This window comes from Lepidothrix coronata, unplaced genomic scaffold (assembly GCF_001604755.1).
Source record: "Lepidothrix coronata isolate B3197 unplaced genomic scaffold, Lepidothrix_coronata-1.0 Scaffold165, whole genome shotgun sequence".
NCBI lineage: Eukaryota > Metazoa > Chordata > Aves > Passeriformes > Pipridae > Lepidothrix > Lepidothrix coronata.
This window is the reverse complement of record NW_016690345.1, coordinates 367,036-384,945: the sequence shown is the minus strand read 5'-3', so window position 1 is coordinate 384,945 and position 17,910 is coordinate 367,036. Positions and strand designations below refer to the sequence as shown.

Sequence of the window (17,910 nt, the reverse complement as noted above, 5' to 3'; positions counted from 1 at the left end):
AATTAACACAAGATGTGTAGGAAAAAAGGTCGTTTCCATTAAAAAAGTTACTTTGCTAATATGAACTCAGATAGGCACTGAGTTTTCTTTCTAAAGAGCAAAATGCAGTTTGCCTCAACAAAACTAAAGAGCTGCATCCTAGGATCACTGGGCGCTTTATCATAAATGGGTTTTTTGATCACCAGTTTGCACAGGCTTGCTTTGACTGTGTATTGGGTCTCCTTGTTACTTGTCCTTTGCACAACACTTCAAAATAAAGGTACTGTATTGGGTGAGTCTTGTCTGCTTTTGGAAGGCACTTTGGCTGCCTCTCAATTACTGCATCAAGTTTAAAATTCCCCAAAGTGAAACCCCTGCAAGGCCGTGCATCACTTGTGGGTCAGCTCCAGGTTATTGCTCTGTCACACTCACTGTCCCCTCCCTCTCCCCCCTTTCCACGTGTTCAGTGCAGGTTTTTATAGCAATTCCAGTGCCCCTGGCCCACATTTCAGCCTCCTGTGGATTCCTACAAAAGACCAACTCACAAGTTTGCAGCAGCTTTAACTGAGCAGAGGGGAGACCAAGGGAACTTGGTGGTTTAAATTAAACCCCTTCCTCTGGTCCCCAGGGAAGTTCCCCATCATGCCAGACAAGAGACACTCATGGAGAGCACACTCCTCAAGGCAAGAGTCATCTTTGTGCCTCCTTCATGGCAAAGATTTAAGCACTGTGCTGTTAAACACAGAAAAGTAGTGCCAACCTGGGCACGATATGGTTTGGCTGAGACTGTACTTGAAGATCAACAACACTCTGGGCATTCAGCTTCACAACCTCCAAATGACAACCTCAGGATCCCATTATCCTCTTGAAATCTGATACCATTTTGCAGTCAAAGGCAAAAAAAGAACCAAAAAACCTTAACCTCAAGATTTACAGATCGTGACACACACAACAGGGCTCTGAACTTGGTATGGGTCCCTTGAGCCTGCTACTTTCACACAGCTAATAATTTCATAAAAGCTGCCTACAACTACCCATTTTTTGCCTCCACCAGCAGTTGGAAAAACCAATGGCTTCTGTAACTTTTTCCCCTTTTTTCTTTCTTTTGGATAACAGTCTTTTGGCAGAACAGAGACAACGAATCGGATTTTCTCCAGGATCACGACCCAGAGCTGATCAAAGAAGGGAAGCGTGAAGAAGTGGAGGAAGAGATCAGAGTGCAGGTGTGCTTACAATGGGGAGAGGACACTAATCATGTGCATTACCTGGGCATATTTCTCTGCAGCTGTAAGAACTGGCCCTGGCACAGACCTCCCCTCCTTCCAGAGTCCCTTCTACCTGTTCTTTGCTTTAACACTTGTTCAGCTGAACATTTGTCTGAGGTGAGATGGCAGAACAGAGAACTGAGAAAGGCTCAACTGTGTTTGTCTGGACAGGTTGCTGAATTGATGGAAGAGAAACTGAGGAATCTCAAACTGCGTGTGGATGGAGAGAAGGTCAGCACTCAGAAAAAAGGTGGAAAAGCTGAAAAGGTAAGAGCAGCAAGTCAGGAGAATTTAGGGTCAGTCTCAGTTCTCTGCCCAGGAACAGTGGTGTCCAGTTGGTATCCTCTTAGATACCAGCATCTAACGGTACACTCAAAACATTTAGTGAATCTCAAGTCAGAAACATTTAAAAATCTATTCACCTCTGCCTATTTTCAGGGCCTTCTCCTTTAGCTCTTATTCTTTAACTTTTACAAATATTCCTTAGGACAAGTTGAACTATTCCAGAGATAAACCATTACAAGATGGATCAGATTTTCACCCTCTTGAAATCCCCTGATACAGCCAAACAGGAAAATCCAAGCAATCCCTCTCTTTAAGGTGACCCGTTCAGATTAATACAGTTTTCCAAGGAAGATATGGATCTGGAGGCCAGTAACTTTGGCTGCTGACTGTTTTCCTCCTAAATAAGGACTGGTTAATGTGTTTCAAAACTGTGCATCAAAAAAAAATCCCTTTGAGTGTTCTGGTGTAACCTCTCATTTCTCTCTCACACCACATAGATCACAGGTACACATTATGTTACTACTTGCAATTGAAGGGTTTGGGAATTTGCAATTAAACCAAGTTTATTTAGGTACATAAATAGGTTAAACCCACCAAAACACAGCACATGTCATGTTCACATCTAGTTCCACAGCATTACCACATGAAGAATTCCACAGCTCGTGGTTCCCTGAATTCCTTACCCAAGCTTTTCAACTACAGATCATGTCAGTGCAAAATAACTCAAAGCTCAGACCCCACATTCAATCAGCAGATCCACTTCAAATCCTCAGGGCAAACAGCCAACCCTAATCTCCTGTTGTATTTCATTTCTATAATCCTTTTAGCATGAAAATACTTGCTGGTGCTCGACTTCTACTCAAATTATCTTTAAAAATACTCTTTCATCTGACAAACATTGTGCAGGGACAATCCAAAAACAAAAGGCTCAAGCAACTCTGGAAACCAATCCCAACTGAATTCCTAAACCTGTTTCGAAAATAGGGAGGCTTAAAATATACAGACAAAATATTGCAACAATCTTCCCAAAGTTGTCATGGGCAGACACATTTAGATGAGATGGTCAGTGCCCTGTTTAAAACATCACACTGCAATTATAGAGCTTTATATTAGGGGTTGGGCTGCACTTTTTTTCCTTCAATATACTGTTGGAATAGATTAGGGTGGAAGGAGACTATTTAACTTTTGTTTTCCCAAGTTGTGCCAGCAGCCTGAGAGAATGAAGGGGGGGAAAGGAGGAAGAAGTACCAATTAGATAATACAAATTCCTTCAAGATTTTATCTAAAAAAACCCCACCCAAAACAAAACAGTCCTATTTGAGGGGTGGGGAACAGAAGGAAGGATCCAGTGTTAGACAAAACACATCTTCCCTGTGCAGAACTATTTGAAATCTGCAATCAGCATTGGCAAAGGCTTTTTCCAATTATATTTGCATGAATATCTCAGACATAAACCAACCCACTGCATAACCAACCTGTGCGCACAGACCTCAGACTTGCTTTAGGAAAACCTGGTCTGACTAATAAGGACAGAAGGAGCTGGAAAGTTTTGGAAGCAGTTTATGAATTTATTATTCAGCAAAAAATCTCCAGTTTTTCGAGGCATGTGTCACCACATCTTAGTTCCCACATGTCTCCCCCCCAGTTATGCACAACATGAAATAACAGTGGATTTTTCTTGGAGCCATGAGCGCGTCTGGACTGTGATGTAGAACATATCCCTCCCCTCTAAAACGGGGATATTCTGCACAGAAAAGCATTCTCAGGAGGATTCAACATTCTTCAGAGAAATCAGACCTTCTTCTGCACTCTGTCAGTGAGAAATGGGCACTGAAAGGGTAATTTCTCTGAGAGAACTCTTACAAGGGGAATTTTGTGTCTAAGGACAGTCATTCCAAACTCCTGGTGCCACATTTGGCCATTCCCTCTGTTTTAAGGAGGGATTTCTTCTACTTTCTTTGCAGGGAGACACCACAGCAGAGCCAGGGAATGGGGGGTAAACGTCCTCTGCCTTTTCAAGAACATCTTAGGATAAGTAGCTTACAACTCCAAAAATTTCCATCAAGTTCATGTTAAAAAATAATCTGCCTGACCCTCAGGAGGTAATCTGAGTTTGAAATCCCGTTTGAGAGTCTCTTTTGTGGGAGTTCAGCAAGGGCATTTTGGAATTGGACTCTAAAGGGAAAGCACAAGGAAGGTAATTTCTCTCTTCCAGTCAGTGTTTCAGACATCTCAGCTCTTAGATAAACAGAATTTACCAGCTCCAGGCATACCCATGGCCACTCCTTTATTTCCAGGCACTGCAATTTCTAGGCTGAACTTTATCCCTGACTCCCAAACATTCAAATACCACTTACTGCTAAAAGCTGACACTTAACCCTACACCAAGAGCTGCTCTTATTGCCTCTGAAGATAAGAATCCCATTTGCCACCTTTGTGGAAGAGTGAACTTGGGTGAAAAGGCAAATTGCTCCTCTCATGACAAGTGGGTCTCCAGACCAATAGGCTGGTCTGGAAATACCAAAAGTAATTAGATTGCACCTAATATGCAACAAGCATGTGACTGCTGTCATTTGAGGCACAGGTCCTGTGCCTCTTTCCATGCTGGGAGCATCCCACCCCACAGACTGTGCCCCCCTTACAGCCCAGCACTGACAGGGCAGAGCACACACAGGGAATGTTATATATACACAGAGTCCTCATTAAGAGACACGTTGTGCTGGACTCTGATTCTTCCAGGTAGCTCCTGATCCAATGATTGTCACAGGAGAGGGGATGAGGATGCAGCACAACCAAAGAAATGTGGTTCAGCTCTGCTGTAAATTACATTTTTCTTCACTGTGCCCAGTGGCAGCTTTTCCCCTGCCTGGCCACAGATCACCAAAGTGGCACTGTAAGCACGTGTGTAAGGCCAGGCTGAGGAAAGACTGAAGGGAGATTGCCTCCTGCTGAGGAATATGGCACTTGCTGACCTGGAAGTTACATTTAAGAGCTTATCAAAGTGCTTTTTATCAAGTCCATTGTGCTGCTTTTCCTGCTCTGCTCCCCCAGGGATTTGTTGCCAATCCAACTGCAGGTAAAGCCATGTGTTGGAAATGAACACACCCACACATACACAAAGGCATGGCCCAAACTCAGAAAAAAAAACACCAAAAAAAAGGCAGAAAGAGGAGACATGAGAACCTAAGTGTGTAAAGTTGCTTCTGAAACAGGTCTTGCTGGCCTCTCAACACAACTCTGGAGATCCCTTTGTGATGAAGCTGGGCAGGAGCAAAGAAAACCACAAATGGCTATGACAAAAATATTGATATCAGTCTCAAGACTTGATAAGAGCAAAGCCCTGGAGAATGAGGCTGGTCAGACCTGAGGAAAGGCTGGGTTTGAGGACTGTGATTCCCAAACCCTGTTGGATTTTCTGTTGCTGGTTCAGATTAGCACCCAGGGTTCTCAGCCAGCTGTGAGGGCTGTAACCTCTGGATGCTGTGCCTAAATCCAACAGGGATTTCATATCAGAGCCCCTCATTTAGCAAGAGCTTCTTAAACAGTGGGAACATCTTTGTCTAAGGACTTTCTCAGCACAAGTGTCCAAAGTTGCTTGTTTTATCTCAGCACTGCCAGAAAAGAATTCTCAACCCATGCACAGTGCAAGTCTGCACTTGCTCACCACCTCTCATCTAAGCATCACACATGATCCAAGGAATCCACTAAAAACTGCACAAACTGTTGCTTATTTCTCTTAAATCACAGGATCACTTGCCTTTTGTTACTTTTCCAAGAGGGAGCCTACAAGAAACACAGGGACTTTTCACAAGAGCATGTAGGGACAAGGGAGAAATGGCTTCAAACTGAGAGCAGGGTTAGATGAGGTATTAGTAAATAAATTCTTCCCTGTGAGGGTGGGGAGGCCCTGGCACAGGTTGCCCAGAGAAGCTGTGGCTGCCCCTGGATCCCTGGAAGTGTCCAAGGCCGGGTTGGAAGGGGCTTGGAGCAACCTGGGCTAGTGGAAGATGTCCCTGACCATGGCAGGGGGTGGAACAAGATGGGCTTTGAGGCCCCTTTCAAACCAGGCCATTCTATGACTTTCTGATCCTCGGTAGCAGCAGCTGTGGGCAGCTGATGGCAGCAGGACTTGTGTGATCACAGATCCTGCAGATCAACGTGGGACAGTTTCCTTCAGTGAGACAACTGGGATACCCTCTCCCTTCTGGTGCCATTCCAGAAGCAGACACTCTGCTCTGAAATCAGGTCTGGTTCGCTCATAACAATCTCTGAGCTACCCAAAATATTTTCCGGAGCCCACACAGCAAGACAAGACACCGTGCTGAGCACGGGGGACCGTCCTCTGTCACCTGCCAGCTCCCAGCTAATGCAGTTCACTCCACGGGAGTCATAAAAGCAGAAAATAAGAGTCAAAGGGTGGCTACACAGGAGCTGGACTGACATTTCAGACAGAGAAACAAGATTTCCATTGTAAAGGGCGAGCATGTTCACATTCATTAAACATTATCATTTTCTAAATAAAAGCCATTCCCAAGAAGACATTTTGGAGCCAAGCCATTGTCTACAATTCATATTCCCCCTTATCACATCTCAGCCTTTGCCAGATTTCCCACAAATGCTGATGTTAATTAGGAAAACACATTTTCCCCCTGCACAGTTCATTTCTGTTTTGCTCTTGAGTTACTTCACTGGAGAAGCTGCCTTGAGGACAATACCAGTTGGCCAATAAATTCAACGTATGCTTAGTGTCTTAACATAGGTAGAAACAAGCTTTTCTTCCTAGTCAGACCCCAGGATATGTAATTTCTGGTTTGCTGACAGAAAGGTTAAAGAGACAAAACTGGAGGAACAGCAAAAATAAACCAGTGAGTCTCAATATCTCGTCAGTTGTTAAAACAGCTGGCACATGCATTCTTCTTCCCATTCCTTTTCTTTAAAACAAAATTTCACTGGTACATTCTGATTAGTATTTGCTGCCAAACTCGTTTATGTAAAAGAACCCACGGTATAGCTCTGCAAATACAGAGTTGTTTGCATTATTCTAACCCAAAACTTGAAAACACCCCCTTTTCCCAGTTAGCTGACCCACACAGCACTGGGCTTAGGTTACATTTCCATCTGGATTGTCTTTGTGGCATCATAAACGGTAACAGGTGGTTGAACCACAGGTTATTTATACTGTGTCTATCCTTGAAAACTTAAAATTGATCTATTTCTGAAGACTGCTGATCCATTCTGAAAAAAACCCCAGCATTTTCCAGATAATTGGGTAGGATTTTTTTAACTCAACAAGGCAGCCTCTGGGGCTCTGCAGAAGTATTCACTGTCATAAAAAAAAATAAAGTAAATGAGTGTATTCCCAGGAAAGAGAACATAAACTTTTGGAAAGAATAAACTGTCTTGTTCAACTAAGCATTTAAGCATGTGCTTAAATTTAAGCTGTTGAAGAAATCCCCTGCTGCACAAATGGTGCTGCATGAGTAGTTCCACTGAAACAGTTCTGAAGTGCTGCACAGAACCGAAGCACAGACAGCAGTGGTGGGCACTAACATGGATTAACGATGCCCTCTCCACTACTAATTATCCCTAACCATATTTATGGCTTGTGAGCTGTAATTAATGGGGGGACCTGACAGTCTTGAGTCACAGCTCTCTTATTTATGCTTTCCATGAGTTTTTTTGCAACGTGTAAAGAAACCAGTCACACAAGTCAAAAACTTTCCATAGTGAAAGGGTGGTGAAAATGTGAAAAGAGCAGGTTGTGTTTTTTCTGACCTCTTCAAGCTTCTTCCCTGAGGCATTAGGAAAGAGAAGGCAGGAAGATGTCTAATGGTTGGGAGGGGAGCCAGAGTCTCAGGAGGTTTTCCCCTTAGGGGAGCTGCTTATATGTTTCACTTCAATATAAAAAGAGACATAAACAGTCTCTGGAGCAGCTACTTGGACCCTACACCCTGTTCCTTCCTGCTTCCTTCTTGGGTAAAGGCCATACCCCCTCACCCACAGGAGGGAGTTGTGCTCCTCAAAGAATCAGAGAATAACAATCACAGAATCATTATGGTTGGAAAAGCCTTCCAAGCTCATGGAGTCCAACCCTTAACCCATCACTGCCAAGGCCACCACTAACCCATGTCCCCAAGTGCCACATCCACATACATGGCTTTTAAATCCCTCCAGGGATGGGGGCTCTACCTATGCCCTGAGCAGCCTGTGCCAGTAAAAGAAAACTTGCCTAATATCCAATCGAAAGGAAGGAGAGAAGACTTCTTTTTCCTTGGAGTAAAATGGCCCTGGGATTCTTTCCTCTGTTATCTCCACTGGAAGGAGTGGGAATGCCGTTTAAGGATATGATTTTTCCCTTTGGGTTCTCTCAGTAACAAGGGCCACATTCAGACATAAACATTGGCTGTTCTGGCCCTCACTTTGCTCCAGTACATTCAAACATATCTATCAGTGCTAATAATCACTAATTCCTGCCTGGTTTTGTGGTCCTCAGGCAGGTAAGGCATCTGCAAAGAAGAAGATACCTGAGATGGAGAGAGATCTAACCCCTGACAGGTAAAGAGACACCCTGTTTGCAGTAGGTTTGCTATCAAACTTGGTTTTCCTCACCTGCAGCAACACAAATTAAAATCCCCATTCTTCAGTGATACACCACCAGGACCAGTCTCCATCCACTCCAGGCAGGTTAATTCCAGTTGGCAGAGCTAAGCACATGTAATATTTAGGCAGGATATTGGCCCTGTGTGCCTCTTCCCCATCCTCTCTGCAGGTGCAGAAGCACCTGGCAGGTTTGTTGACTGTCAGATTTTCCATCCCAGCTGAAGCCTGATAAGGGAGGCTGCAGACAGGCCCTTGTACTCTATAAATCACCCCTCATGGCTGAGGTACAGCATACATGTCATAAATCAGCCTGATTTAGCAATGAGAGTTCTGGCATACCCAGCCATTCCTTGTGTACCCTTGCTCTTTTAAGCATCCTTATTTTATTTGGAGGATTTCTGCTTCTGACGCAACATTTTCAATGAGTTTATGATGCGTTCACTGAAAATCCAGCCATTTTTCACCTGTACACACAACACACAAAGATCTCACCATTGGGACCTGCTGCCCCAGAGCAAACTCCCAGGAGAGAACAGCACCAAGGCAAACTCACTCAGTCCCTGCAGGGGAGCACAGGGGATTCACCCCACAAATCCATCTGTACAGACACGCACAGCGAGCCCTGGGCTTGATCAGTTGGGTGCTGGCACTACAGACCCAGTCAATGATCTCTAATAAAAAACTCTCCAGGCAAATATTTAAAATACATATCTCAGATCATAGCAGAGCATGACCTCTCAAAAAGCAGTACCAAAGTCCAACAAGGATGCATAAAGTTACTCTTGCACATATCTGCTTCTTTATATGTAAACTTAAAATACAGCCAGTTAAAAACATTAGCTTTTTAGTAGCTGACTTTCAGTCAGAGTTTATCTGGCATTGTGGCTTCATGCTTTGCTCTTTCTTGCTGAGCATTTCAGAAATAACCAAGAGAAGCTCAGGCTCATCTCTGTTTTGGCACAGGGGAGGGAGCACAGGGAGCTTTAGTCAAAGGCTGGTCACATCATGCTTACTTGGGGGAAATTCGGGACATGCATCATTAAACTTGCACAGTAAAAATAATAAGACAGGAAAAGTAGAAGCCATGCTCCCAACAGGACTGCCAGCTTAGTGCCTTTCTACTTTCTGCCTGTTTTATGATGCATTCCCAACATAAAACCACTGAGAATGAAAGCAAGATTCAGAGTGGCAAAATCAACGTTGTTGAAGGTGCATTAAATTTTGGATTTGCTTATTACTACTGCTTTATTAATTCTGCCACTAACACTGCAAAAACATAAAACTTCTCAGCTGAAATGGAAAAAAAGCTGCAGACCTCAAATTATACCTGTAGTTTTATTAGCCAGATGAGAGGCACTATTAAGTATTTTTGTTATAGCCATACAATATTTGGGATGTCCCAAATAAGATCAGAGAGACAGACCAAAAAAAAAAAAAAAGGTCAGATATTGAGGGAAAAGAATGTGAAAAGTCTACAAAAGCAGTGAAAGACCTAAAAAGATAGAAATCAGTATTGTTTATACTAACAACACACCGAGAATTTCCAGCAGGCTTATTCATTTTATGCAGTCCCTGAAGCAGTGTCTGCAGAACCTAGTGCCAAGAACATTGAAATCAATCCTTAGAACTCCAAAAGAACATCCACACCAATAGAAAACCACACACAAATGTAAGTGTATTAAATCCTCAATTACTGGGAGCTACTTCCAGCCACTAATGGAGACAGGAAGAAACTGTTCCACTGGAGAGCTTTGCCCGTTTCACACAATCACAGACTGGTTTGGGTTGAAAGGGACCTTAAAGCTCATCTCATTCCAGCCCCCTGCCATGGGCAGGGATACCTTCCACTAGCCCAGGTTACTCCAAGCCCTGTCCAGCCTGGCCTTGGACACTTCCAGGGCTGGGGCAACACTTCCACTGCATGTTTTTCCCCCAGTCCTCCTTTGGCCATCATGACCCTGACACTGCAGTTGGTGGATCACTGGTTGCTCTGATAGAGTCATTCCCGGTGTGTTCCTGGGGAGATGGGGCTGTCTGTTGCAAACACAATAAATTCCAAGAAGAGTTAATGAATTACTACTAATTGGAGAGCTAAGTGAATAGGTACAGTAGTGTTAGGATTGCTATTATTGTATAATTTAAAAATAATTTGCCAGTAATTGATATTAATGAATGAGTCTATTACACAAGTCATAACTGATCTTGTATCACCTGGAAATGGGTAAATGGAGTCAGCAAGAGAGGGAGAGATGCCGTGTGTGAGGTTATAAAAGAGATTCTTTGCCATAACACAGAAAATGGTATTTATTGATTTCACATTGATGGCATTAATCACCTTTACCTCTGAGCTACAAAGTACATTTATAAAGCTGAGGAAGCAGAAATAACTCTCAAGCTGGTTCAGCTGTGGGAGGACTGAGCTTTTGCTTCCAGTGCCTTACAATTTCTGAGTGATGTCTCTTGCCCACAGGACCATTGATTCCCTGTACCAGGAACTTGCAGAAGGAGGATTGCTGATCAAAGCCCAGGCCGTGAATCTCTCCGATTACATTGGTCAAGTACCCCCTTTAGAGCTACCGTGGTGTTTGATCTGACCAAACTTCCAGCCTTCCCATGGGCTCTGACCCCTATTTCCAGTCAAGAGGGAGTTCAAGAGTCATTGCACTTTCAGGACTTGCACACTTGAATGTCTAAAGCCACGCAGGCAAATCAAGGCTTTCTGCAGAGTGCTCAGTGCCTTTCACTTCTGCTCCTGAAACCAGGACCTGTTTGTAAAGCTGGGGCTTCTCTCCAGGCACCGACACCTGCAAGCCTTGAATGTGTTTGGACATGACAAGCCACTGTGAGGTAGACCCACAACATCCTTTAAGGAGCCCTGGCTAGGCATTGGAAAGACAGTGCAAGTCTAACAGACTAGGGGTCATAATCCATCCAGAATACTTCCCAGAGAACAGCAATAATCATTCCTCCAGCTTTTGTTCATTCAGCACAGAAGACTCACCCCCTTCCCTCCACCTCCCTGACTGCCCATGAACTCTGAGTAGTGCTTTGAGGCGTATCTGGCCCTGATTTGAGTAAGATGTGTCTCTGTCTAGTTCTGCATTTCACAGTCCTCTTGCCTGGTTTCTGTTACCTGCAGCTGCAGTCAGACATGCTTGTCTATGCTCTACACAGATAAAAGGGCTAAAAAAAGCCCCAAACCACAATTTCAGGCTGCAGAGGAGTCTGACACCATCTCCAAAAGCATTTGGTGACATTCAGTAAAACCACATCAACCCCCAAGATTTAATTGTTTTAAAGGCCATAATTTGAATTTGAAACCATCCAGAAGTAACAATGCCCCTGGCTGTTAGTACAACAGGCATCCCAGCCAGAAAAGCCAGATTCTCTTGTATTCCCTCCAAATGCCATGTATATAAACTCTTAGAAGCACCAGTTCAGCCTTCAGAGCCTTTGTTCATTCTGTTGAAGGCTGAGTTAACAAGTGTCCCATCCGTTTCATGCTCATTAAAGATCCTGAAGTAAAAGAAGATTTTCATTATTCCTTTGTTCACCCAACCCACCGAGGTCTACCAAACATTCCCCACCACAGATGTTTTTAAAAGAGCACATCTTCACCAGTGGATAACAGTTAACAGCTGGTAACATCCAACACAGGAAGAGATGGCTCTGGGCCATCTTCTCTTGACCCCGAGGTTTGAAGCTTTGGCTTCTTTGCAGCACAGAGGAACACAAGGGCTGCTCCAAGTTATCCTGACAATATTCCCTTTCTAGCAAAAGATTCTGGGCATGGAAGTGCAGTGCCTAAAGTCATCTGGCTGCCTACACCTTCACAGGTGAAGGCCCAGACTGCCAGAACCAGCTCTTCCCAACACAAAACTCACTCGTGCTTCTTGAGCTGCCACAACACCACACAGAAGGTATTTAAAGCTGGAACTATTTTTTTTAAATCCAAAAAACCTCCCCTTGAGAGTCCCAGGACACAGCCAAAGCCTGCAGAGAAGTAAGTCCTCATCTGCTCAGCCTTACAGGGCTGAAGCCTAAGGAAGGTCACTTCCAGTTCCTGGGGAAAGGACAAAGAGTGGAATTGTGCTACACAGCCAGTAAAGGCACTGAAATGTCCCCCCTCTATGACAAACTGACATCACTGAACTAATTTTCTTGGTGACCTTATCTAAATTAGTCAGAGAATATCCACTGTGATTTATGTTCAGTTGCAATTAAACCCTTTGATGCCTTCTAATTAAATCTGTGAAGATTAATTCCTATCCAGTTCTTTTGATTTCTCCTTAAATAAAAGATAAAACCTGAAATGAATTTTATTCTTCAGAGGGGAGGGGGCAGTTGAACCAGGGCTTGTCTTCCTTTTTGCCCCCAAATTACACCTCCACTTTCTCTCTCACCCACTGCTAATTTATCTCTGCTCCAGAGAGCTCTAGTCCTCTCCCTTTTTATCCCCAATAAAACATAATATGCTGTTATTTTTTTCAATAATATTCACCATAATGACATGTATTTTATGCTAAAAATAATCCTTCACTACATCACAACTAGTTTTCCTGCTTGTGGCCCATCCTGCTGGACCTTTGTTCTTTAACATGTCTTGTATATGGGCTTTGACAGGGCAAGCAATGTGATTATAGCTCTGTAACAAGAGCCAAGGCAAGATTAAATCCTTTCGGTTCACATCAGGGACTTTCAGTTTTCTTGGGTTGTTTTGTGGAGGGGTTTTTTTGAACAACAACAAAAAAAAGAGGTGCACTGCAAAGCAAAGAGCCCCACCGAATTAGGTGACACATTCAGACGTCCAACACAGCGAGGAGCTGAGCTGGGACACAGCCAGGGAAAAGCTTGTTAAAACAGCTTCTCCCCCTTTCTGAAACCCTTTGGAGAGCCTGCGGTTCACTGGGATTCCAGCCCCGCAAAATCCCAAATCCAGAAACCCTTTGCCAGCGCTGTGATTTATGGTGCTGCTAATGATTCCTCTCCACAAAGTTCCTCTAAAAGGTTACTGGAGACCGACTGCTCTGCTGAACGCCTTCCTTAGGCTGGAAAGGAAAGTCCACAGCCTGTTTAACTTAAATTTTCCTTTGCAGTTCACCTTTCTCGGGGCCACATTCCACAGCAGTGTTGCCCCGTTTGAGTCCCTGTCTCTGGGCATTCCCAGGTTTGCTGGGGGTGCGTTCTGTCTGTGCTCCATGGCACTCCTTCATTCCTCGAAAAATGCATTTTGTACCGACTCAGTGTCACATTTATTAAGCCCCTGCTTCCCCCCTGCAGGCAACTACGACTGTCTGAGGAGCAGCCTCCGTGGGACGGGGGCACAGCCCTTGCCCTCAGCCCCCGACGTCAGGCAGCTCGTGGCCCTGTATGGAATATTGCCCTTAGGTAAGAGCATGGCAATTCCTGGAGGGAAAAACACGGTGGCTTTGCTTCCTGGTAGAAACAGGCATCTTTACTGGCTCTGATAGGGCTTGATTAGTCGCACTCTGAAGCATTTTGCAGTCTAATTGTTTTTCAATTAAGCCTTCTGAGCGAAGGCCATATCATTTTAATAGTGCATAAAGGAGCGTGCACGGTCAGGTATTGCCTCTCCATCCCATCCCTGTTTGCATGGCAACAGTTTGTGAATGGCAGCACATAAAAGGAAATCACTTGGGGAAGATAATAGCTGAAACAAGCTCCAGTGATCAAAATTAATCAAGTTAAGGGAAGGGCTAAGGTTGCAATTTACCTTTTACAAGCTGGCTCGTGTTACTCAGTGCTGCACAATGCAATCATTGAAGGAATTAGTCTGAATCCATTCTGTACCTCGCAGAGTACACTTGTAAATGCCCTTTCAGTTTTAATGCCAGACTTAGCCAATATCTAACAAGGCTTTGCTGGGTCAGGTTGTTTGCTTTTAATGCAAAATCTATCCCATATTTTACTTGGGAATGGCATTAAGCCAAACTCCAGTGATTGCAAGAAGTGCCTGTCTCAAGGACCTTTACTGGATATTTTGCTTGTATCCTTTTCCGTTCCTGACTGGATTTTTCAGCCTCTACTCAATACATCACTTGCACCCTTCTCCATTCCTGTTTGGATTTCAGGGAGGTTTTAACTAGGCAAGTGCTTCCTGAGGCTGTCATTGTCTGCTCATCCCTTTGCAGGGCAAAATAGCCAATGGCTCCCTGACTCCCATCCTGGTAAACACAGAGCTTCTGCTTTTCCCTCCCCTTTGCACAGCTTCCAACACCCAGAGCCCAGGCTGTTCTGTACCTGTGTGTTCTGAGGCTCTCCTCGGGCATTCCCTGGCTCCACATCCCCAGAGCAGCTCATGTGCCATGGAAAGCTCGGAGCAATAGTGTGGAGCTCTGGTTCATTCCTTTCAGGGAGGTACAAGTGCTCCTGCTGTCCTGCAGCTCCATCTTAAGAGCCAAGCTAACAAATGGGATTCTAACAGCACCTTTCTTCAACCTGGGCGGGGTCCTTCCCACCCAGAACACCCTCAGCTGGTTTGGGGTAAGCCCTCAGGGGTTGGCTGCAAGTTTGACCACAGTCAGCTGAGGGAGCTCAGCAGTTCTCCCTGTCTGCACAAGGCAATGTGGTGTCTCACACAGTCCATAACTCCTCCGAGGTTATGTTTTAGCATCATCTAATCTAGGAAAATCAAGCCCCAAGACATCCCCTGAGGCAGGAACTAAAAGAACCCACAAATTTTCAGCCATTTATACAACTGGTAAAAATTCTAGGGAGAGGAGACCCTGGACTAGTTAAACAAACAAAAGGTATTGGCAACAGCAGTTTGGAAAATCCCTTTGAGTAGAAAAAAAGTATTACAAGAGCCAAAAAAGGGTACAGGAATGGCTTCACCTTTGGGATGCTATGTTATGGGTGACATTTTACTTAATTGGCCTCCAAATTAGTTCATCGTTACATAATTGTGTGTTGTAGAAGTGAAAGTTTCTCTCAAAATAGTCACTTGATGGCAAGGAAAGCCCCAGCTTAAATGGCATTAAGAAAATTATAAGCAGCTGAAAAGAGAAATAACAGTAGAAGATATACTTCATCTTTAACCACAGAGGAGTCTGCTGCTCCCCTCGTAATAAATCTGTGTGTAATAGTAATAGATTGGTATGGAATGACCAAATATTAATAAAGCCTGGGTGGCTGACAACTTCACCACATCCTGGACCGTGCTGCAATAATGGCATTCATCTCTGCACTCCCACTGTCATTTATTTGGGACATTAAAGCATTAGCACACAGAGAGGCAGTCTGATTGGATTTGTTTTAAATACCATCCTTACCTAGCTGTCCCCCTGAACCCAGAGCACTTTTCCAGGCTAAGCCATGGGTTCCCTCTGCAACCCATCACCTTTGGGGCCAATATCCCCCCCCAGTCTGGGGGACACCAGTCTCAGAGACCCTCAGAAGCAGTGGGTGCTCACACAGATTTTTCACTATTGTAACCACCACCACTGCTGGCACAGGACATTTTTAGACAGAGGCAGTGATGTTACTGAACTACCAGTGGACATGGATAAAGTATTTAACATTCCCTGCTTCTTCCATTTCTGGAGGTTCACCTGTCCCTAATTCACACAGTGACAGCTGCAGGAAAGACAAGTTCCATCACCATCGACCTCCTAAAACTCTGTGGTTGTGTTTTCCCAACACTGGCATTTCTGCTGGGCCTTCCCAGATGATGGATCATGTTCCCCACAGCCCAGGATGAATTTACCTGGAGCAGGCACAGAGACAGATTTAGAAATGCTGAGCAGTCATTGCTGTGGGCACAGCAAGGGAAGCACAGCAACCCTGGCACTCCCTGAATAAACTGAAGAGAACAGAACGATCCTCCTCCTCTGAGCAGATATATCATCCCTGCACTGCAACATCCCCCTGTCACATTCCAGAGTAGGGAATAACATTGGCTCCTCTGCAGGTGAGTCTCCAGTGCTCACTGAACAGCAGTAACATAAAAGAGGAAAAATTACCCCCAAAAAGGGAGGTGAAGGCAGAAGTCAAAAGAGAAAAAAATAAAACATACGGTAGCAACTGGTATCAAAATCCTTCTTTTAGCTCACGTTGATTTAAAGCTGAATTTTGCCCATCAGAAGGTACAAATAAGGGATGTTAAATCCACTGGGGACACAGCTCTGGTTGTACAGAACTGAACTAGAGAGCACACGTGCCACAGTGAGGAAACAATTAATTCACATTATAAATTGTTTATGGTGAATAAAAAAGGAAGAATCATTCCTTTACCTTTATAGCAGACTCAAATGAAAGCAATTACAGTGCCTTATGACTTTTTACAGGTTCCCAAATGGTCCATGAGAATGCTCCCTTGGTGAAATCCGTGTTACTGGCTGGACCCACTGGTGTTGGAAAGAAAATGTTGGTCCATGCTATCTGCACAGAAACAGGAGCCAACCTCTTCAACTTAACTCCTTCCAACATTGCTGGGAAATACCCAGGCAAGGAGGGCCTGCTAATGATGCTTCATATGGTTCTCAAGGTATTGTGTGTCTTGGGGGGTTCTCTACAAAGTTGGTTCAGTTCATCACCTCTTTTGTGGGACAAACAGGGAATTTAATTGTAGTTTCTCCATATTGAGGAACATACACACCTTGGGCAAAGCTGCCAACCCAATTTAGAATTCCCTCCCTGCCTTCAAGTGTTCAAAACATCAGAAGGAATTTCTTCACAGAAAGGGTTGTTAAACATTGGAATGAACTGCCCAGGGAGGTTTGGAGTCCCCACCCCTGGAGGTGTCCAAGGAAGGCCTGGACGTGGCACTCTGTGCTCTGGGCTGGGGGACAAGGTGGGCATCGGGCACAGGAGGGACTCAGTCTTAGAGGTCTTTTCCAGCCTAAAGGATTCTGTGAAACCACTTGTTGACAGGCAGTGTGTGAACCTCTGCAGAGGATTTACTGCCCCTAGAGAAATCACTCAGAGCAGCCATATTTTTCACATTAACATTTTTGTGAGCTTTGTGTTACCTTGAATATGAAAAGCATCACAGATAAAGAAAATTCTGTTCTCTGTTTATATGCACATCAGCCAGGAATGCTTGTCATGCAGCATTTAATCAAATGCTGGGCTGGGGGTGGTCAGAAATTTCCTCTCTGGGACTGTTGCTGCACAAGAACTCTCTCCCCTGTACTGCTCTCTGTTTACCTATCAGCAAGCTTTTCAAAAGAAGGAATCCTAGTTCAGGATTACAGGAACAGCAATGTATGAGAAGTCTGGAAATGAAAGAAGGTGTATGAACTGTGAAGGACATATCCCAAACTCTCTTCAGGAGAAGAAAAAAAAAAACAAGGCACTATCCTGGCAGGCTTTCTTCCACATTTTAAGTCCTCAGCATTTCTGCTACAGAAGGAAGCTGGTAAATATTTCCAGACAAAACAACCACAGCACATACACTAGGAAAAAGCCAAATGCAATAATTTTCCAGTGCCAGAGGCCTACTAAAATTGGCTTTGCCTGGGATTTATCAGATGTATTCTATTAAATCTAGTGTTACAGCAGACTTTGTGACAGGTGCCTCCATCCCCAGAAAGGACATGTTTCACAGCTAAAAGCAAAGCAATGCCCAAGGCCCAGGTCAGAGCAGTGCCCAGGGAAGAGTGACAGTGCTGTGATCAGGCACCTCTGATGCTGCAGCACCAACACTGGACCTGGCACTCCCCGACACGAGTTAGTACCCTTAGCCTAAGCTCATACTCCCTCTCCTCTGCCCATTTCACCCTTCTCCGCTTTGTTTCTCTGCCCTCATCAATGGCAAAGC

General features: G+C 44.4%; 1 protein-coding gene across 1 annotated transcript in view; it reads left to right on the top strand.

Moving 5' to 3' along the window:
* IQCA1 (IQ motif containing with AAA domain 1) overlaps positions 1–17,910 on the top strand; it is a 105,974-nt gene that overhangs the window by 67,868 nt on the left and 20,196 nt on the right. The window contains 6 exon segments of the mRNA XM_017829617.1: positions 1,096–1,202; positions 1,416–1,511; positions 8,023–8,084; positions 10,600–10,682; positions 13,410–13,517; positions 16,436–16,635. Coding sequence (XP_017685106.1) covers positions 1,096–1,202; positions 1,416–1,511; positions 8,023–8,084; positions 10,600–10,682; positions 13,410–13,517; positions 16,436–16,635 — 656 coding nt within the window.